Raw genomic sequence first — 27,753 nt, forward strand, 5'->3', positions numbered from 1 at the left:
CAGAACTGTTTTAATGGTAAGTTCTCCAGCAGATATCTCTCTCTGTCTGTTTCTCTCTCTCTCTCTAACTGTTTGTTATATGCGGGAGAGTAACAAAGAACATAACGCACCATGCTGCATTTCTGGAATGTTCACAACTACAGCATAAGCGATTCTGACTTTTGCTTCAGATGATGAATAACGCCTTATAGATTTTTAAGTAAAGTGCTTAATAAAAAATTAAAAAATAACCCTATCAGATTAAAGAATGTTACAAAGTTATTGTTGTATCTTGGAGTTGTATTTGTATGTGACTTTAAAATCCAGACTTTCATTATTAATTTACCAATATTTTCATCTACATTGTTTAAATGGTGTAGGTGTAACACTATTTATTTTCTAGCAGTCATAAATTAAGCTGTCATTTTTAAAACTTGGCTGCAAACTTGCTTTATTGACTGAACAGAGTTGGACCCTTACTTAATGATGGTGTAAATTGCAGACAGATGAGCAAAGAACAAAGCTCATTTTCCAAATGTCATTAGCTGAGAATGCTGTTAAACCCTGATGCAATACAAAGGCAACTTCCCTTTGTGGCCTTGAAACTGTGTGGAAAAGTTAGGTTGATGAAGACACTCCAAATGGCACAAAAATGTCTAATAGCAATATTTTATTTTTAATAGTATTTTGATATACAGGTGAGGCAAATGGCAATTTTTTAAAACTTCATACATTTCAAATTACCATACAATTCCAGCATTAAATCAGTATCCACTAAGGGTGTGTGGGCCTTCATATGGGACTTCTGACCCACCACATATGTGATATAGTGAGAAATAGCAATAAATGTATTGTAACGTGAAATGTGTGTAATTGCAAAAAACTGAAACCGAGTATACTTAGCCAAGGTGCAGGTATACCTTTGTACTCAAAACCTTGTACATTTTCACTTTCATTTGCTGGATTAAATGGTGGTGTGTGTAAGAAAGAGATGGTTTGTCAGTTAAAGTTACTCCTGCAATGTAATCAGTAATACTCTTGAAAATAATATACCTTAACAACTAAACCCTAATTGGAATAAACAATTCCCTGAATTTCAGACTTAAAGGAGTTTAATAGGAACACTACCCATTCATTTATCAGCCAATTGTGTGGCAAAAGTGCAGTGCATAAATGTAGCCTGGTCTGATGAATCTTGATTTCATACCATCTGTCACCCATCAACCAGCCACGTGTCAGCAGTCTAAACTGGTGGAGGTGATGTTACAGTGTGGGGAACCAGTTAATAACCAGTCAATCATCACTCAGTCAATCATGACACCACAGCCTATTTACTGACCATTATTGACAATTTTCCTTAATAAAATGCCTACATACAGTACAGCATGCTAATGCTCCATGTCTCAAAGGCAAAAGTTGTCTCAAACTGATTTCATGAACAATGAGTTCAGTGTCCTTCAGTGATCTTCTCAGTCACCACTCACTCCAGTAGAACACCTTTAGATTGTGGTAGAACTGGAGATTCACAGTGTAAAAGTGTACCTGAAAAAATCTGCAGGATGCAATCATATCAACATGGACCACAATCTCAACGGAACGTTTCCAACATCTTGTGGAATCCACAAGATTTTGAGGCTGTTTTTGTGAGCAAAGGGCGACTTCCTAGTAAAGTGCTCAGTGAGTTTCACTACCTCTATAACTGTGTGTTTAAGAAGACCATTTGTAACCTGTTTAATCTGTTGTATTCCCTGAAAAAAAACACATCCCTTAATTCACCATTTACTGCCTTATTCTGTACATCCTCTATCATGACATCACAATGTTTCTTGGTGGAGATGAACACTGAGGTAGCAGCAGTGGAAACACAAAGCTATAAATAGAACACCAGGCTATTTTTATGCATCTCCAGTTGTTCGCCACATTATCCATCTTGCCTCTGGCTTTAAACATCGGAGCACACTGGAAGAACAACTGCAACTGATCATGTTTCTTGGCAGATGGAAGGTTTGACTGCTGTCATTGTGGTTGTGCATGCTAATTAGCAGGCCTGGAATGTTAAGTAGAGCCGTATGTGTAAGTCTGAGGGGCACGTCATTGTGTCCAGAATCCAGCACGCTCTTGTCATAATTGTGTCCCTCCGGGGCCCATGTGTGCAACTTCAATGCAGAGCACATACTGTAGGAGCCATTTTTAAAGGAGCGGTGTGTAATTTCTTCACAGTCTGCCTGTGAGACAAATTGCAAAGACACTGTCAAGTTTTTCTCCTCACTCCCTTTGAAGTTGTGCTTAAAAATGCTCCCTGTCATTTATTATGTACTATATAGTGTTCTGTCTCAAGCTCTATATGCTGCTGAAGTAATATCGACAGTGAGCTCAACTTAAACAATTTAAAGATGTACAAGAAGCACTTCCTACTATTTTTTACAGGGGTTTAGTGGGGTTTTTTCATGAGAATGAAAACCAAATATAGCGGAAGACTATAATGACTTAATTGTGAGTTTCTGTATTAAGTTCACAACTAAAGAGTATGTTTATAACATTACGAGGTTGGCTGCTCTCATGTTCTCAAGTACATGTCCAGCTGAAAGAAACTGCTCTGCACTGTGATACTTCACTGCAGAAGAACTGCATTGTTTGTACTCTGGCTTTGCAGTGCACTGTGGGTAATTCTGTATGACGGCCTGTCTAACCTCTTCACACAAATGTTTAACATTTTCTGTCGCAGTGTATATTATAATATACTATTATTATTTCAAATTCTGAACTGAGATATGTTTTACTTTTTCACATAAGTAAATTAGGAGAAAAGCTCTAAACTTTGATTAGCCCCAAAATTAAATGAAATCATTTTATTTCAAATTCCGTCTCTGTTTTGATGATGACACGATGGTGCAGGAGCATCAAAGACAATGTTAAAGCTGGTATCGGATTAAAAACTGAATTGAATTTGCCATTTTTCTTTCAAACAAAGATTTTAAACATCTTCAATGACTGCATTTACTAATGTGTGTGTTAAGCTGGCTCCTTCCACAATGTAATTTTATAAGCAGGTGGCCAATGCAAGGCCAGAAATAAGCCTAAAATGCTTTATTGGTGAAATCTATTTACAATTTCATGAAGTAGAGATGTCAAAGTGTATTACTAACTGCACTGATTTCCAGAATTCAACCCACATTGACAGTTTCCACAGATTGCCACAGATACGAATGTCCACATTACAAAAGATCTGACAAGTAAGGCATTAATTTGGACAAATCCCTGACAGCTTGGCCTTCATGGTTGCCCTTCATGGTAAAAAGGGTAGGGTTTAGAAACAGAGCTATTAAAATGCAATGGGATTAACTCATCAGCTGAGATGAGCAGAGATCGGCTGCATGGCAATACTGTGAACATTGAAAATCACAGTGCTTTAAGGTACAATGAAATTATTATAAGTGTAGAAATATATTTCTGGTATCATTTGTCTGGAAGTGCACTGAAATAAAGCAATAACTATCAAACTACTCATTGTTAATTATTAGGGCTGCTGATATTAAAGTGGTGCTGGCTTGCAGCACTTCTTGCATATTTTTATATACAATATGGCCAAAGGTTTGTAGACACTTGATCATCACATTAATATGTGCTTTTTAACATCCCATTCCAGATTTAATCTCTCTTTGATTTTGTTTCTCCTCCACTCAGCCGGGAGGGATTTCCTGTACATTTTAGAGAATGGCTATGTGGATTCAGCCTTAAGGGCACTACTGAGATCAAACACTGAGGTTGGGCGAAGAAGCCTAAGGTACAGTCAGTGTTCCAGTTACTCAAATGTGTTCAGTGCGGTTGAGGTCAGGGCTCTGTCCAGGACACTCGAGTTCTTCCACTGTCATGCTGGAACAGGTTTAGTTCTCTTAGCTCCATTAAAGAAGGGAACAAATTGGCAAAGAAGCATACATGTGTGTCAAGATCAGGTGTCCACAAACATCTATCCATGTAGTGTATGTGAAAATTATGTTCAGTCTAACTATACATTTTTGTGTTGACAGACATTTAATAAATAAGCATATTTATTAATATACTTCATACACAGTGTGTACTTTATAGCTGGAATATAAGCATATAAGCATATTTTCCAGGATACATGCCACAGACAGATCAAGCTATGAATCTGACAGTATATTTTTATTTTGTGATAATCACATGGTCACAGTTATAGATTTACATCTATAAGGTCTCATAATCTACTTAGAAACAGAATACATATCAACATGAATATTCTCCTGTCTTGATCCGTAACTAGGTCTAGAAAATGAGCTACACTGTATGTGTGTGTGATGGAATGCAGTGTGTGTCACACTAAATATAAGAAATTCAGGTAACAGCCAGCAGACCTACAGAGGATCCAATTCCAAATCGAATACATTTGGTAGTATAAGTGGGTTAATAACTCTCTTTAAAGGATGTACCCATGAAACTGATGGCTGACAAATTAAATCCTAATAATATACCGACTGTATACACACATTAGCCATATAGCTCTAACCTTTCCTTTTTCAATTCAGTTTTAGAAATATCCATAATCCTTTATTCCATTTCGCTATGTTTGTCATAAATACAGTGACAATCTTTGTTTCACACACGTACACAAGTGCAATGATGTAAAACCAGAATACATGCTATTGTGCAGCACATTCGTGTAAAATGTAAAAGCAAGCAAAGAAGCAAAAAAAAAAATATTATAAACACAACACAAGGGAATATGAGTTTTAGACTAAAGGTCCTGTACTGCACACGATTAAAGCATTACACTTGCTATCTGCTGCCTTCAAGTAAAACAAACAAACAGAAAAACTCCAACCAAACAACAAACAAAACAAAAAACCAAAAACAAAAAATGCAAACAAAAGGTTTGAGAAAAACAAACAAAAAATTTTGACAGGTATTTTTTTCTTACTTTGTCCCAGAAATCAAGGTATTTCAAAATGCACTAATTCTTATAATTCTTAAAAATTATTTCCTGTGGCATGGCTTGATAAATATTATCTATGCAAAAATGTCCATCTGAGATTTTATTGGTTCTCTACAAACCTGAACCTGGATCTAAGAGCAGCATTCAAGGAACAATAATAATAATAATAATAATAATAATAATAATAATAATAATATAGACAGTGATTTGCTTTTAATCACTTCTCACGTTGCTAACCTCCATCAATGATCCTACAGCATATAATTAAGATTTAATTTGTAGTAGGATTATAGAACCTCTTCATAGCAGCCGAGGGGCTTGATCTGCTTTTAAAGCCTCCATACACAGTGTGTACTTTATAGCTGGAATATAAGCTCATTCTATTCATTTAGTCTATAGCTGAATATATTCTGGTACAAAATATGACAAAATGACTTCCATAGGAACACAGTCGCATGAAGAGAAGTTTACATACTTTTAATGTCACTTAAATTTCAACAACAGTCAAAGGTAACACTGATATTTCTGGGAATATACAATATTTAGAGAATATCCTTACAGTATAATGTTACATGCAAGAGTACTTCAGTTGACATTCCTCACTGCAAGTCGCTAGAACAGAGAAAGGAGGGAGAGCAGCAATGCAGAATTAAAGACATGGACAAGCTTAAAGGGGAAACAAAAAAGTCACTAGATTGCAAATGTTCATTTACAAAACTTAAACATACATATTGCACATGTGATTAGTACAAAAAAACCCCCAGACAAACAAACAAAAAGAATGAGACAAACAGAAAAAGACAACAATTGCTAAGCGAAACTCTTCTGCTGATACTCCTCACAGATAGAACAAACTTCTATCACAGTTGCTGTACATTAGTGAATACTACAAAAATGAGACACGTGATTTAGATCTTTCTAATCTCAAGCTCATCATCATGTTCATCAGATTCAATGCCTTTCCGTACACAGCATATTCAGCATAAAGTAAGTAACAAATATTGAAGACCTGTGTGGAAAAATATGATTTAATCCTCATTTCTCAAGCTTCTGTGATACACATCTCATCTCGTGGTATAAACTACCTTCATACAATACTTAGCTGGAATTGTGAGCAAGTGAAAGGCATTCATTAAAAAAGAAAAGAAAGAAAGAAAGAAAGAAAGAAAGAAAGAAAGAAAGAAAGAAAGAAAGAAAAACCAAAAGCAGAATTGCAGAAAGCCTGTATCAATTTACGCTGCATGCAGAACCACAAACAGCAGCACCCAGGATGAAGGGGCACACACTCACTCAGCCCGCTGAGAACACAAATAGCACAGCAAGAACCCGTGAGAACTCTCTTGAAATATGGGGAAAGAAATTAGTTATCTCTGAAATGTAGTCTCCCTCCTTAAATTCAAAAACAACAGTCTAAATCCTCTTAAGCAAAGCATGTACATTTTTCTTAACCCCCCCAAATACCCCATCAGTCAAATCTGCTTGATCACTTTCATCTTTAAATGCACAGTTACTTCATATCGTTTTATTCATCCCTAAAAAAATAGTTAAAAAAATAAAACCATGGTGCACTAAGTGGCCAAGACTGAGGAGTCGAGGCCTAAGGAGGATTCCTGCATTAGCTAGCTCCTTCCTCCTGCTCTTCTGCCTCCTGATTGTTCAGTGATGAGCAGATGAGTGCAGTAAACACAGTTCTGCCGGAACAGAAGATCCTCTTTGTGTTTGTTCAGGAATCTTCCAGAGATTTGCTTCAAAGGCAACCAGAGGAGTTTCAGGTCAAGCCCTTGCTCGCCTAATCAAAAGTATTGGACTTTTATAACAGTGAAACTAGATCTTCTACTTCAAGAGTATAATACTGAGATTATTTTATCTCACACCCCGAACGCATTTTGTTCTGCAACAGTAATATTGATTGATTATTTTACAAAATAGTATATGCACGACATACACAAAGCGTTTCTTACTAACTCAGTAACTGCTTTTGAATAATTGGCACATTAAAGACTGCTAACTATTTCACAGAGAACTGTGGTCTACAGCTACATTAAATACTGGAACACATACGTCTTTGTGAGTGACTTTATTCATGGCTAGACTGTTGACCATTGTATTTAAACTCTCCGTTTCTAGGTATTATCATTCTACTGAGACTGTTTGTTTCTGCTAATTAGCAAGCAGGGTATTTTATAGTGCTCCATAAGCAATTAATTACAAGATAAAACAGTAGCTATGGTCTTTTTGCATGCTTGGCATTGTCGTTGCATGAAAGCCGGACAGACGTCCTGGTGTGAAGTTTAAAGGGAAAAAAAAATCATAAATCAATCCTAATGAGAAGAAGCAGCGTTCGCTTGGGTGTGAACAGGTGAATGGTGATGCGAAGGAAATCTGGAAATGGAGGTGGGAAACCCCACAGGGTCTAGCAGCCCTCTGAAAGCCTGGAAGAGAAAGCCAGTGCTACACAGTGTGCGTCCCCTTTCTCTTCCCAGAGGAAAGGGGCTCTAAATGAAATGAGTCACAATGCCTTTTTTGTTTTCATTCCCCAGTTGGTTCCTGGGCCACAGTAATTCACATGCCAGCCTTAGAGCAAATCTGCCAAGGTGCCTCTGGAAAGTCAGTCCCAGTGTCAGTCCTTCACACCACAGTGCTGATGCCACTGTGTTTGGGCTTTGTGCTGCCCGGGCCGGCTGCCGGGGGTGGAGCCTGGCTGTGGTGGTGCTGCAGGTGGGAAGGGTGGGGCGGATGCTGAGCATGTGGCCCGTGGGGGTGTGGCGCATGTGGATGGCCATGAGAGGAAGAGGCAGCTGCGGAAGAGGGGTGGTACTGGATGTGGGCGGGTGGGTGGTAGTGGTGGTGGTGGTGATATGGAGGTGGGTTCTGCTGAACATGGCAGTACTGAGTGTGGTGTGATGAATGTGTGTCGCTTAGGCTTGTGCCCTCGCGAGCTGTGTGGTGCAGATTGGACGGATGCGGCGTGTGAGAGATCAGGGTGGGGTGGGATGGATGAGGAGGCTGTGGGGGCAGAGAGGGGGACTTGGCGCCCCGCTTGGTGCCGAACAATGAGCCAAGCAGTGAGGATGAGCTGGGCATTGAGTGCTGGCGTGAGGGGCAGTCACGACTGGAGGCAGCACGACGCCTCATGTGAGGGCTGCTAATGATTGAGCCCTGCAGACAAACAAACACACACACACACACACACACACACACACACACACACACACACACACAGTGTATGAGAGAAGAGAAAGCAGCTCTACCACAAAACCTAGTACATCACTGCTAAATACACAGCAGGGGGTCAGACTACTGTGCTGCAACACTGCTGGGATGATTCATCATACACAACTATTACTAATTAACTGTTTACACATTTTTATTTTCAGCTTAATCAGCAGCAATATGAATATACTTATGAATATACTTATGCAAATAGAGAAACAGAGATCTATTTTGTGGATCTCTATATGTGTGGAAAGTCAAGCAATAAAATCATAAATAAAATCATCTGGTTGTTTAATGTTTCCAAAAAAAAAAAAAAAAAACAACTTTCACCTTGTTTCTCTCATATTATCTTTGTAATTATAAATCATAGTGCAGTTAAAACAAATTCAACATGTTTTGTTGGTGTAATTTACAGTATAGTTCCAATTTATGTAGTCATTTTAAATCGGTCATGTCAACTCAATCAACTTTCCAGGACTGGAGTCTAACATACTGCTATAAAAAACAGGGCACTAAAAAAAACCTTTCAATCCAGTAGGGAAGGATTGCAGTTCAAAAGTCTACAGATTACAATCAGTGCAACATAAAATGCAGTTCCATGCCTCACATTGTTCATCAGCACAGCATATTTTGTATCAAACCGGACAGAACATTCAGGCCACATGGCACTAGGCATAACAAGACATGCGTCTTCTGTCAGTGTCACACAATAGAAGAGAGAAGATACTGAATGGTCATGCATGCCATGCAAAAGCTGGAACAGGCAGTGAATGGGAAATATTACTACTAATAAAGATCAAGTAATGTTGTGTGTGTGTGTGTGTGTGTGTGTGTGTAAAAGAATAGTTTTTAATTAATAAACATTATAAAAAGTGATCTTATTAATAAACATGGATGGATAAAAATGTATCTAGTCATAATCCTACTCCTGTACTTTCTAGTACTCGAAGTTCTTAGGGCTGGATAGGAAAAGATGCGCACTGTCAAGGCTGAAGAGGAGATGGAGAGGTCTTTCCTTTCAAGCTCACTGAACATTTATTTGCCCCATTTATCAGCCCCAAGTAAATTGTACGACACACCATTAAATAGAAGAAGCAAACCAGACTGCTGAACACGCTGGTTGGTGCATGCTGACTATGTACAGTATATGAAAGTTGGATGATTGAAAGCAGTAAGTAAAGTTCAAAACCTGCTGAAAACAACACACACTCAACATAATGGGAGTTGGCTAATGGTCTCCAATAATCATTAAGATCAGGAGATACGGAGAGGAAAATGGTTACTGGAAACCGTTAGTAAACTTCCAATTATGCGGTGGGTTTTTTCAGGTGGGAAGAAAAAATGCTTTTAATGAAATGTCTACATTTGTGGCAAATAGCTCATGCAGTGAGAGAGGTTCAACACTGTCATCACATGACAAAACATAACTAAAAGTGTGCAAAGAACAACAAAAGCGAGAAGAAAGTTGCAGTGTCACAATCAAAGACTTCACTAAGAGCTCTTGTTCATGGCAGCCTGGAAAAATGAGCCTTACGTTATGGTACTTACGTCCATATTGCTGTCTAGAGATCCTGCACTGCTGCGGCGACCTCGCTTGCCTGAGCAGGACATGCCACAGATCAGAGCACGCTTACACAGCACAGCACAGCACAGCAGAGCACAGCACAGGACATTGGGGGACAAACAGAGTGGCATCTAGCCTGCTTGCCTGCATGGGGCACTATTTTATACATGGCAAGCCACTAGTTGACTTACAACAGGTGTATTGAGTTCGGGAGCATGGGCTTGGAGTGAGTACACAGGTGAGTACACTTCTGGATTTGATTCTATTTAATGGATTGAGCACTTTTCTAGGCTAGCATGAATATTTAGCATGTTCTAGAAAAGGCAACTTATACTAACTATCCAACTTTTCACATTGTAACAAGACTAACTTACCTAGCAGTACTACAGGATACAGAGCTAAAAAAAAATAAATAACAGTGGGGAAAATATATGTAAGAGTAATTAGATTTGGTCTGTCATAAAGTGATCTGAAACACACAAAGCTAAAAACATCAAGTCAGCAGTAATGTTACCTGTCATGATCAGAATGCCTGAGATTTAGCTATTAAATTGTAATCTTACTACTTTAGGCAACATTACAACTATGACTATTACAATAAAATGTTTCTTTGTAATCCATGAGCTGACAGACATTAGCAAAATATTAGCGGGGACAAAGTGTTACTGCAAACTCATGAAAGATGTCATTCATCCTTCAGGGCTGTTATCTTTATTTGAAATTGTTTAAAGATTTCTACTGCAGCACGCACACTGCTTTCCGATTTCATCGTCTCAGTTCATTTCTCACCCGCAGCGTGGCCGTATTATCACCCGTCTGTGTTAATAGAAAGCCATGGGTAGCTGTTTACACCTTCCTGGTTTCTCCTGTGCAGTCATTATCATGCAATCATGTAACTTAAAAACTTAATGCAGAATATCAATGACACTCTACTTTATTTACCTTTTTATCAAACCTCTTTATGCTCTATTGATCTTCTGTGTTGATTAGATTGTCAATCTGCACAGCCAGTAGCTGCCCACCTTGGGCGCAAAGTTCATTCAATTGAAATTTGGATTGAAAGTTTCTAAATTATGGCTCTTTATCATTAGGAGTCCAGCATAGTTTGAACAAATGTTTTAGATGAAACTATAAAATATACACACCACCAAAGCACATCTAGCAGAGAAATGTTGGCCTGTAGTTCTCAGCATCCTTTTTATTTCCCATTCCCATGCTCAGGATTGTAATTAAATAGATCAGGCAGAATAACTGTAATGCAGTGAAGGTTTTGCTTTTCAGTGTAACTTCATTGTCCACATGTATGTATCACTGTCATTCCTTTTATCTGGTCTGGAATATCTGGCCGTGAAATATTCTACATATTGTAAATTCACACGACAAAGAACATCCATAACTGTGTAGTTCTTTAGACTTATTCCACTTATTTTTTTGTTCTTTAAAATGTTATAGAACTTCAGTGGAAATGTACCAATTAACTTTGTTCCAAATAACAAACTATACACTATGCACTAAATACTTATCTGTCTCCAGTGTTTTTTTTTACTAACTGGAGGTTTAAGCCGTTTCACAGTTGATGGCAAATGAAGTCAAATGCACGTAATGATGTGATGCCACTAGCTTTTGCAAAACATGGGGATTTTTTGAAAAAGAAATCATATAAAATTGACTAATTTGAAAGATGTCTGTAAGGTGTTTTGTCCACCAAAGTGTTGATCTTGAAATGTTTTTGTCATTCACTGCCGGTTCCTGGTAGCCCCGCCTCTCTTCTACTGCGTAAGCAAAGCTGCAAGCATTGAGTGCATGAAGTATCCATACTTGAATAAATGCTTCATCTGGGTCCTTGAAGTGCACTCCCTCTTGCTGGAATTATTTTTTTGGAATTTTCAGTGGGAACACACTACACACATTATACTACTCAGTGGCATTGTGCACAAGTTGTGACGCACTGGAGGCTGTGCTATAATTAGAGGACAATTATTCAGTAAATCAGGTGATGATGTGCCCAACTTGCACTATTCCTAGCATCTCCAATACAATGTTGATTTTAAATGTAACATTTTTGAGGCTCTGCTCGATAAAAAAAAAATACACTTTCTAGTGGTGACCTCTGAAGTTACCTGCATCGGAAAGGTCGCGTAAGGAGCTGCTGAGGGCGCTTCTCTTCAGTCCCTCCCCCATGGCGTAGCTGTCATCCAGGCTCGCTCGGCTCAGGTTGCTGTTGCCGGTCTCCTTTTTCAGACCAGAGCTCTGCGAGATGCTAGGTCGCACTACACCTTTCTGCTTTTCTAGCTCAGCTACACACACACACAAACATGGACAAACTTCAAATGTTTGATTTATTTTCTGTATCAACAAATCCAAATACTCCAGTTCTACCAAAATACCTCTGCATCCGAATAATAACTGTCTAACCAGAGTAAAAGAGTAAAATGCACTGTCCAACAGGACACATTTTAATTATGAAGCCATTACAATGGCACACAGACATTAAAATGTAGCTTCTTTAAAAGAGTTTAGAAGGCTTGCTGGGGTAAGTCTCAGTAGACAAATTAGTAATAAGGTTATGAAAGCTGCTCATGCTCACACTCGATTCTGTATTTCTCCATCTCCTGCACCTCAGCGATGGACTCCCGCAGGTCGTCTGTAAACTTCTTTCGGTCTTGTGGGTTGGGTGCATTGAAGTTGATCAGGACTTTGATATCAGCACCAGGGATGGCTGATGTGAGCCTCACGCCATTGGGATAAACTGTTAACCAACAGGTGAAGATCACTTAACAAGCACAAATAATCTCACAACCTTCTGATCAGTAGTCCAATGCCTGAAACACTTCACTTATCTACCACTTCCTTTTTTTTCTATCTTTCAATCAGGCAAGGATTTTTTAATAGGAACAATATTAAGAAAAACAAGGGAGTAGTAAAGTTTGTTGGCATTGAGAACATTGCTATTCAATATGAAGTATATAACATGTGATCCCTTTTAAAGATACAGCCATGTAATTGGTCATTTTGTCATATCTAACACCTATAACACCAGTTTAATGCGGCTAATGCAGCTAATCTGATCAGAAGAGTGTGGGTATATATGGCAGATTGCACAAGAATGGGAAGTGGCGTTTACTAGCAACTTAGGCAAAAAGAATATAAGCAACAAAGTACAGCTTTTCTGTAACACGGAATTTTATACTACTGTATATGCAAAAAAAAAGTCACAGTTAGTTTGCACTTGGGGAGGGGGATTGACCAAATTGTAGCTACAGAAGCCTAAAAAATGTCAGTAGTGATCTTTGTTTTTATTACGCCACAGATCAAGTAACAGCTGGTAGTAACAGATGAGAAGAATGAAAATACCTTGTGGCACATCTCTTGTGCTAGACATTTTCTTGAATTAGAAAATATTAATATAAATGTAATTATTTTAGGCTGGGGATGTCCAGGGCTAAGGTAAAATAAGAGCAGGAAAGAAAAAAGCAACTCACACTGGTTCTCGAAGAGAAGCACCTGCATGCCGTATAGAGAGAAGGACTGCCTGAAGCTGTATGTCACTGAGTTCTTCTTCTTCTGGAAAATCTTGGTCACCTAAATTGAAAGGGTGAAAATACTTAGGAACCCATCTGCTACTGCTTATACTTTATTGTGATCTTATCTGTTAAGTAACTCTCCTCAATCATACAACATCTACAATCTCATAAAGAGAATCTCTGCTGAATCCTTTTGAACTGGTGGTTATGAACTCGACTGTTACAGGCTGCAGGAGAGAATATATTCCTTTTATTCTTAGTGTTACTCTGATCCACAGAAGAGAGAAGAAGGAGATCCTTCCCATCCAATGACAGAAGCAAATACGTATGCAGTTGTTCCAGTTGAAAGCTGCAGGGTTTTCATTTTGTACTTGGATGTCATCCTAACAACTTGTTCAAGCTTTTCTTACCACCAGAAGATCGTTGAAGAGAAAGATCTCTCTCTGGTGGAGGCCAAGTTTCTGTGGCTTGTTGGGATCTGGGACCTCAAACAGCCTGCAGTAACACACTAGCCTGCGATGTGGTAAAGACAACACCTGTAAAATAAAATAGTACACAGACCATGTGTCATAGGGTTATATTCAACCAATGAAACATTTGCTCAGGATGTGGAACAGGTCAAGCAGCAAGTTAAGCAGATGTGGAAAAGGGGACCAGAAAAATGACTGTGATTTAAATCTAACTTTAAAAATCATTAACACAATAAAGGGGATCATTAGTGGGATTGAAGCTTACATGAAAGTCAGAAAACTACCACAAAATGTATTCTACTTAAATCTACTTAATTCAATCTTGCTGAAAGTAACATGGAAAGTAACTGGAAAACACCGATTCCGTTAAACATGTATTTAAACTTAAAGGAATATTTAAAGGAATGTCTGAAAAGTGCATGAGGTGGACAAATTGTAAGATGTATTTTCCACGTATAAAGTAGTGAAAGCAGATTTTATTTTTATTATTTTACTTTAATAAAAGAACAAAACAGCAACAGTATTGAAATATTGCTTACAAAATTTCAATACTGTTGCTGTTTTATTCTTTTATTACATGCATTAAGGAATCTTTGCTAAATGTTTTGTCCATTCCATAGATTTTCAAGAATTAAAAATAAAAAATGTTTTTCTTCATTTGTCTCCCATACTGAGGCTGACATCACAAACAATGTTAACATCTTTCAGTACTGTAATGAGGCCTAGATTATGACTGAAAAAACACTGGTTAAAGTAGTACATAACCGTCTCTAGAAAGGGCTAACTTTCTTTATTTGCATTATTTATATCAGAGCAACATTTAACACAAGATATTTTCTAAAGAGAATTGCAAAAGTTGGGGTAATGGTTGTTCTTGCTCCAAGCCGCATCTGCATGTCTGACTCTTACTAGTTTGATGTTAATGTTGACAGAAGTAAATGCATGCACAAGTGATGTTTGGTGTTCCACAAGGCTGTGTTCAATGCCCACTGCTTTTTCCCTTACTTTTATATTGAAATATGGTATTGTGCTTTGCTGCTGTTTCATACACCTATATGTTTCAAGACCAGAAACCAGATGTCAGATACCAACATAATAAAGTATAATGGACATTAGAATGTATTTCGTCAAAAGTACTATACAAATAAATCTGAATCAATGTGAGTATATCTGACATATAGTCAATAGCCAGGAGACGGCCACCAGCATTATAAAGTAGCAATTAAATACATGTTAATGGGTGTTCATGACAGTTCCTAGGAGCTTATAGGGTCTAATGTGAACACTATTATGCTAAATAGACTTTCTAAATGTTAATGCATAAATGGACATGACATCATTTATCAACAATAAAAAATGAGCCAAAAATACGCACACATCCAAGGCCATGGTGGAGTGAGCCAATCTGAAAAACAAACAAAACCCAAATAGGTCATAAAGACATCAAACAAAGCTACTGTGAGAAAGGATCAGCAAGAAGGAGCAAGCTTGGAGAGTAAATATGTGTTTTTTTTCCTTTCCTATTGTCTCTAGAATTGAACACATTCTCCTGATGTCTACCTGGTTTCTATAAGCTCAGTGTGTGGCTGAGATCACGGCTGGAGTTGATGAAGAGCAATGCTGTTGAGTTTGGCCTAATTACAGCAACAAAGGCCAGAGGCTCCTCCGTTTTTGCTCCACAGGGGCTCTGCATTAATGGTAAGGCTGATGGGGCTCGTGGTGTTAAACAGACATGAGGGACGGGGCTGCAGGTCAGGTTATGTGTGCAATCTCCATTATATGTAAAATAATAATTATTACTTTTTTAAAGCTGTGGTGACTGAAACTTGAATTGAGTTCACTACATGTGAATGCCTGGTAGCACCTTAGTTTCCAGGAGACATCAGAATCTACATTAGATTGGTCAGGGATTTAAACCAAGCTTGACACTCTCTCATTCTTGTAATTTTTTTCTTCCTTTTCTCTCTTTTTACTTTTGCCATTCATTAGATAAATTAATTAGACACAGACCCCAATAAAGTGGAAATCTTGTGAGAATAAGGTTACAGTTGACCAGAACTGAACGCTTCTGTGGTGGTCTCTCTGGACAAGCTAATCCAAGGCTAATACAGGGTCAGTGGCTGTGATTGTCTAGAGATGACAAGATGTCCTGTAGAGCAAGAGTGTTGCATATCAATAGGACTCCACTGTTAAGGTCACCTCAGGTGGAAATAATATGACCTAAAATAGACTACACTGCTCTGTAAATATAAAGTAAATGCCAAAAGTGTTTTTAAATTCTAAAGTGCTATTTTTAAGTCCTGACCTGTCTTAAGATCTGTGGTGAACTGTGATGAGCAGCTCCAGATAGAAGGAAAGGATAGCAGATGTGATGATAATGTCACTCACTGGCTTCTTCCCAACGATGAGCTTCTCCACTTTTTGCACTTGGGACACATGGTCTTCATTTGTTTTGAGTTCCCGTTTCCTGATCCGCTCGTAAATACCAATCAGCATCTCACGAGGGATGTCTTCTCCATCATCAACCCCTGCAGTACAGAACAGTAGCATTTCATAAGATTTGTACTTTTTTGGAAGTAATAATAATAATCGGTACACAATTAGTTTTATGTTAAAAAAAAGTCATAAGATTTTTCTAATTTAATCATGAAAACATTCCATGAATTTGAATAATTAACCACCAAATGGTTCTATGGCCTAACCTGCAAATAGATGTAAATTAAAATGTAAGAATTTTAGACCATGTTGGGAGAAACAATGAAATGCTTTTTTTTTTGCTTTCTCTACTTTAATTGCCACATATTACCCTTTCTAAACATTCTGCACATTATTTTTAATTATTGAGACTTTTAAACTTTTTTTTGAATTCCTATACTTAAGTATACATAAAAGCTCAGCCACAAAAAGCTTAAAATTCAGGTTTAAAATCTATGCAAAAAGGCATTCATCGACTGTATAAAACTTCTTTGTGGATAAATTAAAGGCTTGTCTGGATTCAGTGCATAAACAGATAAAGGCCACACCTCGTAGATTCTTCACAAAGTCCTCCAGCTTCATCTTCCTCTCTGGCTTTACGTTAGGACTGTACATGTCCGTGTTGAGGAGGATGATAGCAAATGCCAGGATGAAGATTGTGTCCGGGTTTCGAAATTGCCGCACTACACCGGGATTGCAGATGCAGTAGCGCTGACTAAACAGACATGAGCAGTTTCCCAAATGAAAAAAGTCAAAACAACAGAGGACCAGACAAAACAAAGCATTCTACTAAAGGTCATAACTATTAGTTTCCTAGGTTTAGTAAAATATTCCTTCAACTTGGAAATTCTTCTAGGGAACTCAGGATGGGCTCCTCAACTCCAAGCAAGGCAATAAACATGAAATTCATGCCTGTGCACAGCTGTAAACAAAACAAGTTGGCACTTCTTTACCTAATAAATTATGCTGTAGATACAGTTATTTGGTTGAGATCCTTCAACATTTAGACATATCCACATGTTAAATAGTGACTATACAGTTTGCTGTTATGAAAAGGACAATATACATCACTCACCACAAGAACACAACAAAACAAGAGGTGGCTCTGATTTGCAGTTAATGTGTATTTTCACTCATTTAATCTTGTATAGACGCAGTGTTGGACATTTCTAACTTGCCCATGCACTCTGACAAGGTTTGTAGGCGTGTACAGGACAGAATACTTTCATACACAGCAATCTCGATGATTTTTCACCACTCGGGAAATTCCCCAGTGCGAGCTAATTGATTTTCTGTTCTCTGTAAGTTGTAAAATCTTTCATGCTTTAATGTGTAGAAAGTGTAATGAGAAAAAAAGAATGCACTTTAAGCACATTGAAATGAATGTTTGAGAGCAACAAGATTATGAACAAGATTCTAAATCTGTCAAAACTGCTCTACAGCTCGTATTAAGCTGATTTTGTGTGAGCTGAGGGATGGGGGGCTTTTCACCTGTAAGCTTCGATAAGCCGTTCCACTTTCTGTGCTTCGCCCTGTACTCGGATGTGAGCTTGAAACTTTCTCAAGGCTTCATCCAGCTCCATGCTAGAGAAGTCCATCTCATCCACCACACAGCTGCCAAAAGGAAATAAAGAGACATAGACCAGTGTAAGTATACCCCAGAAACACGCTACTGACCCTGCAACACATTTAAACCTACATAGTACTGTAGTTCTTGACTTGGAGTATGATCTATGATTTTTAGTAAGATTTTTTAATACTATTAAAAAAGATCTCAAGCTGATTTGGATCATTTTGGCATGCCATTATATGCCCTTATATGCCCTTCTAACTGGCTTATAGAAGTTTAACAAGGCTCACTGGGGATGCTAAATACGAGGGGCCATTTAAGAAAAAAATTTCTTTGGCAGTCCCTCCAGGATTTTGTGATTTTCTAATTGCAGAAATGAATGCAAAAGCAAGAACACTTCTCAATGAATGAATGCAAAATGAATGAATGCAAAATCAAGAAAACTTCTCATTCTGCGGAGGAGACATTTAACATTTAACATTTAGTTAAAACTCCAAAGAATCAAAAGTAAGGTTTACTAGAAAACCAAAATTCTGTGTACTCTTTACAAAGAAATAAAATTTCATATTCACAAATGGGAGAATGATTTAATCTCATAAGCGGATGTTCAACAGATACTGGTAGGATGGGGAAAATCCTTCTGCTTTTTTACTCACACAAAATGAAAAATGAGCATGAGAATGTTTTATTAGAAGACATCTAGAGAATGGATTAATTTGTTCAGAACAGACAATAAAAGTGTTTTTACTTGGACAGTTGATGTATTAATAACAAATCACATTTTGGCTCATAGCAGTCCCAGTGACAAAAGAAACATTTTCATAGATCAGGCAAGGGATATCTGATATCTGATTTATGCAGAACATAATTCTAATTCATTTATTACTGAGCTGCACAGCAGTGTGAATAGATAAAATATAAATGTCTGAATATCTGAAAATCAAATGTATTAAATGTCTTCAAAATGGGTCAATTTGTTTTTGTGCAGTATTATAAATAAGTCTGCTTGATGGACTCAACCCTGGGAGAAATACGTTATAGGGCAGAAGCACACATGTAATATGAGTGTGAGGAAGGGGACCTGCAGGGATAAGTGACCAGCGGAGATGTAGACAGAATTACTTCTCAGTTCTGTTTTCTAGTGCGTACTGCTGTTTGGAAAAGTCAAGAGAACTCACTCCAGGACATCTCGGTTGAACTGCTTCTGTCTGTTGCCCAGGAACTCTCCGATCATCTGCCGACTCAAACCCTTCCTCTGTAACAAGAAGTGAGCCACACCCACAGGGGTGTCTGGAACAAACCCTCGCTCGATCAGATACTGGATACCTTTTTCTGGCTTTCTGTAAACAATATAGGAAGAGTTATTGCATATGAGCGCCTAAACAGCATGTGTGTTTCAGATCAAAGTGGGTTTCTGAGTGTCTCTTAGACCAATGAGGAAGGCTTGTGTGCTCAAGAATCCTGATTAAAAAGGACTTCATAAAGAGCAATCAATTCCACAATAACCTACAATTAAAGACTTGATACTTTAAAGAATGTGTTTGAGTAATCCAAAACACACACAGATGCCTAAAAGTTACTTCAAACAAATCAGCAATTTAGACAGCCTGTATTTCAATCTCATGCCAAAAGTTTATTGAAGCCTGTTTATCTGAGTTTTAGCTTTGTTCTTTTCATCAGAGATGCAGAAAGACAGCTGCAGTGTTTTCAGATTACAGTTGGGTTGACTGCTTGCTATGTCATTTACTAATTTAAACTGGACTAACTAGCTGCTTAAACAAACTACCTGTGCTTGCCTTTGCCACAATCTTCACATCTTTGATTAGTGTTAATTACACAAGGCCTCAATGGCAATCACAGTGCACAGTTACGTAAAAACCTGCCTTACTGCAGAATCAAAGCGGGGGCTATGAACTTTTATAATTGGTTCACATAAATCATGTGGCACTATGGGTCAAAGATCAAGACGATAATTAAAAAAATGATCCACATACACCTCCACATAACACAGTGTGAGTCTGTTTATTCACAGCTATCAGAATAGTCTTATGCTAATGAACCGAGAGACCGGACCATTTCTCCCATCTCTCTTTTCTCCTCTGGCTCACTCTGGGGAAAATGCTCTTTTGTTCTTAGAATCAGTACATACTTGTTGAAGAGGTTGAGGCCAATGCGGTAATGGCGCTTGCGGATGACATCATTGCTGAAGGCTGGTGAGTCCCAGCTGTTACGAGTCTCCTTGTGGTATGTCTGTTTGCTGAGTGTTTGCTCACGCAGGCTGTCCCGTGATGATGATTCTGAACTGCAGTTGATTGTGTCATTTGAGTTGGATGTGCTGTTTACACTGTCATTGTCACCATCTGAGAAGTCAGACTCTGATTTGCTCTGCCTGTTGGATGTGCCATTGATGGCCAGGTGGCTCTCTAGCTGCCGTGGTCGATGCCGGGGGACATCATCATCTCTTCGGGGGATGGAAGAATGGGAGGGATGTGAGGGATGGCGCTTGGGGCTACCCTGCTGGCTTGGTCCACCTCGTTCATAAGCATTCTGCCGTTTTAGGGAACTACGCTCAGAGCGATCACTCAGCTCCACTGAACTGTCGCTGGGGGGTTCGATGGTGAGCAGAGGGAGGTGGTCCATCCGAAGCCTTTGCTCTTGGCACTCCAGAGACGGTGTGCTGCGACAGCTAGTGTCAGTGTCGCACTTGTCTTCCTTGTGTACCCAATAGTCCTGCGAGGAGTTTAGTGCACGCAGTTGCAGTTCTGGATCCATGGACACCCTGTCCCCTACAGTCTGTGAAAGAGGCAAGGGAGGAGACAGTTCCTCCTCATCAATGTAAAGGGTCACGTCGCTGTAGGATGCGGTCATCTCATCAAGCTTGCGTCGTTCTCCGCTGTGTGATGGTTTGACCTGATACGTGATGTCTCGATCCAGGTCACCATGACCCCGTTGTACTTCATCTTGCCCTTCATCCCCATGTAAGCTGCGACAATTTAACGCATCATCAATTGACTCAGCCAGTGACTTTACCTGCCTGGAGAAGGCGTCTTCCAGTTCAGTGATGGCATCCGTGAAGTCGCTTTGTCCTGCCTGTGACTTAACGTTGACAGGTACTATGTCACCACGCTCTGAATGTGCCAGCTTAGTGCTGTCATCACTCAAGGAGAGCTGCTTGCCCTCAAAGTAGGAGCTGTGGACTTTTTCAGGACCTTCGAAGGAAAATTGCATCCTCATATTGGAAAGGACAATGCGCCTGGACATGCGGTTTTCAGACATAGAACTCCTGAGGCGCTCAAAATTCTTGTTCATCTGATACTGACGGAAAGCTGTCTGGATGGTCCGGGCAGCATGTCGAGTTATGAAACGTCCCCCGTACTTCCGCTCCAGCATCTCCACCTGTGAAAAGGAACCACACAGGCAGGATTAGAGCATCTAATGAAAGGTCTCATTGTAAGGACTATAAAGATTAAATCCTACTGGGAACAACAGTCTAAAACATGGCCATTCTTAAAGCAGTTCCGCACTTCTGATCTTTGCTGCTAAGGCTTTTGGAGAAATTCCAGCGCCTCAGGCTGAACTACAGGCAGGAATAAACCTCTGTAATCTCACACACTTTGATAGTATGCTTCTTGTCACTTGAAGTGATCAGCTGCAGCTTTTTGATTTGCCTAGCAGGTGCCAAGTTGCAGGTATTATATGTCTGTATGTGTGCTCAGCCTCCCTGATCTAAAGGACCACTTCCTGCTCTCCGGGCATGAGTACACTGTGCTGCATGAAAAAACTTAGGCAGCCTACTATAATGAATTTTTAGTTAATATTTCAAAGGTTTTAAATAATCTAATGGACACACTTAACTCTGGTCCCAAGCCTGGATAAAATATGAGGGTTGTGTCAAGAAGGGCATCTGGTGTAAAACAAGTGCCAAATCTAATATGCGGACCATGTGATTCGCTGTGGTGATCCTGAACAGGGAGCACCCGGAAGACCAACAACAACAACAACCTTATTCAACGGTATCAATAAAGTCTTTTCTCCATTTTACTTTTCACTAGCTAGTAAGCTGGTTAATGCTATGGTTACTAATTAGCAGGCAAAGTTGCAATTGTCTTGTAGCTAAATTGCCTTGTGGTTTTTAAAAGCACAGAAAAACTATAACAGTAGATTAATATTTGTGGTCTAGTAATACACAAGAAAGAGTATAATTTTTATAAATTTAGTACAGAAACACCAGCCTAGTGTCTGGCAGACATCCGGATTTAGTTTTAATCTAAGCATTTCCTCAAGAACCATAATGCTAACATTAAGATTATCTCCTGGAGTACAAAGCACAGTACAAATTATATTAGCTGATTTAGATGTTCCTTTCCTCATGTGCATTTGCATTTAATGTGTTGAAATATATATTTATATATTCTTGTAAAATTGTTGTAATTATTTTTTGGAACATTCATCCATTTGTTCCTTTATCTTCATCATAGCCAATTCACCTGTTGAGGGTCACTGTGCGACTGGAGCCATTCCTGACATTATCGTTTTCTTAAGTGTCAAACTGACCGATTGCCATACAGTTTTAACACAGTGTGTAGAAAATATTCTGCTATCATTACTTGAAATCCATTTAAAATAGATGAACTCAAATAATTAATCAAAGTACAAGTGACAGTCTCACAGACTGTGTCATGAACGAGCACTGAAGAGCAGGAATATTACATTAAAACAGAAGAAGTAAAGAACCTGTTTGTCCTGGAGATCAGTGGAGAGCTCATAGCTCTCAGAGAGTGAACGTGAGCGTTTGATGGCCTCCTCCTCAGCTTGTTTGCGAAGAATAGATTGCGAGTGCTGGAGTTTGGAGCGACGTGGGCGCTGCCGGATCTCGTGTGCATAAAGGGACGGTGCCTCAAAGTGCTCAGTGCTGATGATGGAGCTGCGCGTCACTGGCCCACGAGAGTATCCACTTTCCAGAGACGCACCTGCCTCACAGCCAGCACCATCACCCTCCACACTGCCGAGGAAAAGAGAGAGTTTCACTTAAGCAACTTAATTATTTATTTAAAACATACCAGAAATAACCAGTATCTCTGGTGTATATGAAAACTCTATTTCCACTCAACTTCTTGTTTTCAGAAGCAAATTTTATATTATTTATTAATATTATTTATTTTATAGTTGCTTGATAAAAAACAACTTTATCTTACATACAAAATTACGTATACAAAAGGACTAAACAAGGTGTGTGGGTGAAAAAAAGAAGATAGGGAGAGAGCAGTTCTTCGCAGCTTATAATAAAGTCTATCCATTGTCAGCCATTTTAACAATGCTCCAAGCTCCAAGTTATTCCCATCATATAAGACCAGAATTCTATCTACTTCTATCTTCTATCTAATAATGGATAGAGATCCATATCCCAGCAATGCATATAAAATGGCTGAAGAATAACCTTCACACATATTACTTGCTTGTAGCTTGTATTCGGAGTCATTGTGAAACATGACAAGACAGATGTATTTCCCTGCCTGTGTGTGTATGGCAACATGAAGTAAATTCAGCCTTGATTTCACAAGCAGACATGTCGTACAATATTTACAATATACAATATTTTTCTGATAGACTGGCCAAGAAACAATCTGCAAAGTTGTCAGAAATCAAAGTTTGCTATAATTCATGCATTATGACATAATTTTGAATTTGGATCCCAAAGTAGCAGAATAAAGACAAGTGGCTACTATCCAGGCATGGAGACTATTCTTCCCCTATGCTGTAGCCCTGCTCTCTAACAGACTGGATAAACCTCATTACCACAAGCTAACTCGCTGCTAACATACAGTACTGCACTCTATTCTACATTTGCACATAATGACAGCTTCAAAACCATTTTGTACACTCTAAACTAATCTTTATTTAGTTTTGTATATCTATTATTATATACAAACTTGTCTTATCTTAGTATTTTATTTTACCTACATTTTTCCCAGGCTAATTGCTTCAATTAATCCATGTTAATGTACCAACTAACGTCACATTCCTTTTAAGTGAAACCTTCCTTAGCCAAGAAAATTAGCATAATTCTTGGTCAGTAAAATTCATTAAAATAACAGGGTGCGCAACACAAACCAAAAAAAGAAAAACCAAAAAAGCGGCACATGATTAAAAGCTCCTGAAATAACAAATTACAGATCATTTCCATTTCAATTATCCAACCTGTTGAATGTTAGGCCTGAATTTAGACTGCCTTCTGTTCCCTCTCTCGTATACACACCCACATCCCCATACATACATTACCACACCCAACAACAACACCACACACACACACACACACACAGACACACACACACACACATACACACAGAGTGACAGATCTGCCAAAAAAAGAGTGCTTACACAGCAGTGACGCAGCACTTAGTGCAGTAAGCAAAACAACTCCTAGCTGTCATTAAAACAGTACAAGAAAAGCTTTCTGTTGTCTGAGGCCACTATTAGACACACCTCTGTATTTAGAAACAGTGACTGTCTGTCTCACACACAGTAAAAACACAATTCCACTTAACACACTTCTCTACTTCAGAAATTGAGGACACAGTGAAAGTACAAGTGAACACTCGATGAGCTTTCAAAACTTGAGGCTTTCAGAATAGCAAGTTGACAACCATTCAGGTTACACAAGCCACAATGTGCCACTCCATCAAATCTATGTGATTTTAAACAGAATGTACAAGCAAAAAGCAAAGAAAGCCAAACAAGTATCTTCTGCATTTTAAGTGCCATATACACAAATGTGAATACACACAAACACACACAGGTTTTTCCCCCACACTTACTGAGCTCTCTGCATCCAATCAGTGGCAGTACATTAAATTTTAAAGTAGATTAACAAAGCCTCCTTCAATTTAAATGAATTAGCAAGCAGCAGTGTGTACAGCGCTGGCTAAATGAGAACAACAGTGAAACTTCACTCACCCCATCTAGTCATAGTGTTGATGGTCATAATGCTTTCTGTTTTTAACCCTAATATTATTTAATATTAAAATAGCTCAGTACATGTACATTCAACCTGAAGGAAAAATCTACATGTTTGAATGGAATGCTGTGGAGATTTTTGCAAATTTCTAACAAAGCAAATAATGTGTCCCTGAGGTACCAATAATACACATGAGCTATTAGGTCCAAGATTGGAAATTCGTCCATGTTTAAGTCAGTATGTTAGAGTAGTAACGCATAATGAGCTGACATTTTCTACCCTTCAGGCATGCTTTAATATCCTGTAATCCGGTTACCCAGAAACTGCAATTACGATCACACTGTAACTCAAATATTTAAAGACATATCATCCTGAAGCTGTGTTGTGAGCCAACAAGAAAATTAGTCAGTGTTACTCCACTGGGGAATTGGTGGTTTAATAACGTTACTAGGTTCATGGTGAGGAAGCAGGTCCAAACAGTGTCAGTAGTCATGCTCATAAAATACCCAAATTCTCTTTCTTTATGGCTCAATAGACATGATAGGTGGAACTGCTTTCCATTTACCCTATTCCCATCCAGAGTGATCCTGAGCCTGAAAAAAAATCACAGAAAGCAGACATTTTTAGGAGTGACTCAGCCAGACAGAATAACCTCCACAGTCTTTTATGGTGACCTCATTGTTTTCCACCGCATTATAAGGCCCAGCTGAGGCACAGCTGATCAGATGAGTAAAAAAACATCCAGGGTGTAGGTGGTTAATTTGTGAAACTGTATTCATTAGCATTATATAATTCAATAATAAAACTGCAGCTTTTCATGTGGAATTACATCCCATCAGAAGATTAAAAAAAAAGTCACACAGGGATATGTTGGATGACACAGTTGGCAGCTGATTTGGCGCTGTCTCTGTTCAGGGCTCCATGGAGCTGGAATGACTCAGAGCCCTGTGACTTCCCTGTGACTGATGTTTGATTCCTTTAGAATGCACATTTCAAAATAAGGAGTTAAATGAGATTTTCATTTTGTTTTGGTGCCTTCTGGTCTCTCAGAGGACATCTCTTTTTCCCTGAGTGAGAGTAACATGGTCTTCTAAGTGAGCGCTCTGAACCATGATGAATGACACTGGAAAATTGTAAAAATGACTGAGATGGAGACAAAGGTTTTTTTTTTTTTGTTTTTTTTCCTGTGAGACAGGTGCTTTAGGGGAAAGGTGTGGAAATGTTAAGAAAGAAGCACTGAAGGACACAATACCACAAGTTTAGTGGGTGGTCGTGTGATTTTATTTTCTGAACTAGGGGAAAAAACAATGTAGAGCTACTCTGTGATTTAAAGAAGACAAGCTGCTACTGTTTTCATTCTACTCACAAACTGGAGACCCAGCTCTCATTTTAATTTTCTGCTTTGTATTAGTTTATGTGCCCATGAAAATAGCAGCAAATTGAACATAATGACTCTGAAAATCTTTTTGTGCTCACAAGTGTGTGCTCACAAATCTGTGCATAATTATTCATACCGAATAATTAGAAAAGCAATATATATCCAGCATGAGCAACTTCATTGGATATTTTTACTCAGTAAACGGTAGACCAATAACTCTCACAAACTCCCAGTTTGATGTTACAACGTCACTCAAATGAAATATGACTTTAGTCATGACTATAATTAATAACTTGTAGAGAATGTAATTCATTTCACCGTTATACAGACGTACTGTAGGAACCAGGAACCAGACGTCCTCATCTGGGTGACATTGGAGTCTGAGATTATGAATCAAATACTTTTTACAATTGTATATTATCAAGTGGAGTTTTATAACCAGGAGACTCTGAGCAACTTACAAATCAGAGTGATTTCTGAGTTCATTATAAAATTAACATTAATTCCATTCTGTCCAAACCGAAGTTCAATGATCTGAGCACAAATCAGTGCAACAGCAGTTCAAAGCCACCGCCATGGTGTCCAAGTGGTTATATCCACAGCACATGGAGTACCACCATGTGATGAAACTCTAACCAGAAGTACAGCATCAGGACTTGTACTGTACTATTCATCTCAATTGTAATTGTATAGTGCTTTTAATGTTTGACATATTACAGAACATACACATATCTGACATAGAGAATATAGAGACAGGATAGAAATTCACCCCTACTTGGCAAGTCAGATGTGAAGATTGTAAGGAAAAACCCCTGAGATGTTATGAGGAAGACCTTGAGAGGAGACTCCAAAGATAAACCTCTGAGTGACACAGGATAGTGAGATTCTAAATAATTATATTTAAAAATATCTCAAATATATAAATTGTTCCTTTCTATAGCTCAGACCACTTAAAAGTCCACTATTCTTTCATTTCATGATAAGACTGTGAATGATTGACACTTTTCCATCAGGCTTTGGAAGTTTTTCATGATTAACCCAGAATGTTGAGATGAGCAAACTCCTGTCAAAGTGATGCCAAGAAAAGAGAAAGTGCATGTCAGTTTAATTAAGGCTGCCTGCTCAGAACTCAGGAAGGCATCTGAAACTCTTCCCTGTGTCCCAGCAGTGCTTTCTGCACAACATTGTTGTAAAGCTTTGAGCAAACCAGAATCAAATCGAAATTTGCTTGGTGAAAATATCAGTGCCCTCAGGATGTGCAAAAGGATTTTGCTTCCATCAGAGATATCTTTAGCTTTATACCAAGTTCCTCTAGGTGACCTTAAACCTTGCAAATTTAGGAAATGGTAGCCAGTAGACATAAAGTAAACTTGTAGGACTTTTGTTCTGTAATAAGACAAAATAGAACGCTAATAAATAGGTAGATGTCACAGACTTTTACCTTTTTGAGCAAATGCTTGTCTCTTATACTTTTATTAATGTGTAGTGTGATGTCTTATACAACACACTTCACATCAACACTGTGGACCTTCACCTGTGTTGTCCTGGTTCCTTCAGTGTGAAAGCTCACCCCTTGCTGCCTGAGTTAGTGTGTTTATCAGTATAAAATACACAGTCTGATAATACTCATTACCATTAAAGTTTCTGGGTCAGAATCTGAAACTAGAGGTG

At 38.6% G+C, this 27,753-nt stretch overlaps 1 protein-coding gene across 10 annotated transcripts in view; it reads right to left on the minus strand.

Annotated features, from left to right (window-relative positions):
• Nucleotides 1-4,124: 4,124 nt before the first annotated feature.
• The window catches only part of iqsec1b (IQ motif and Sec7 domain ArfGEF 1b), a 173,043-nt gene continuing 149,414 nt past the window's right edge, over nt 4,125-27,753 (minus strand). For 9 of the 10 annotated variants that reach the window (XM_060857619.1, XM_060857617.1, XM_060857618.1 and 6 more), the window contains 13 exons: nt 22,484-22,751; nt 19,899-21,145; nt 18,928-19,089; nt 17,671-17,793; nt 16,728-16,894; nt 16,093-16,232; nt 15,080-15,109; nt 13,645-13,770; nt 13,193-13,292; nt 12,298-12,459; nt 11,831-12,007; nt 9,695-9,744; nt 4,125-8,089 (listed from right to left, as the gene is read on the minus strand). In XM_060857619.1, the coding sequence (XP_060713602.1) occupies nt 7,559-8,089; nt 9,695-9,744; nt 11,831-12,007; nt 12,298-12,459; nt 13,193-13,292; nt 13,645-13,770; nt 15,080-15,109; nt 16,093-16,232; nt 16,728-16,894; nt 17,671-17,793; nt 18,928-19,089; nt 19,899-21,145; nt 22,484-22,751 (3,283 nt within the window). In that variant the 3' untranslated portion in view covers nt 4,125-7,558. The remainder of the gene's footprint in view (nt 8,090-9,694; nt 9,745-11,830; nt 12,008-12,297; nt 12,460-13,192; nt 13,293-13,644; nt 13,771-15,079; nt 15,110-16,092; nt 16,233-16,727; nt 16,895-17,670; nt 17,794-18,927; nt 19,090-19,898; nt 21,146-22,483; nt 22,752-27,753) is intronic. The other variant, XM_060857625.1, reaches the window with a different exon arrangement.

This window comes from Tachysurus vachellii, chromosome 22 (genome assembly GCF_030014155.1).
Source record: "Tachysurus vachellii isolate PV-2020 chromosome 22, HZAU_Pvac_v1, whole genome shotgun sequence".
NCBI classification, from domain to species: Eukaryota; Metazoa; Chordata; class Actinopteri; order Siluriformes; family Bagridae; genus Tachysurus; species Tachysurus vachellii.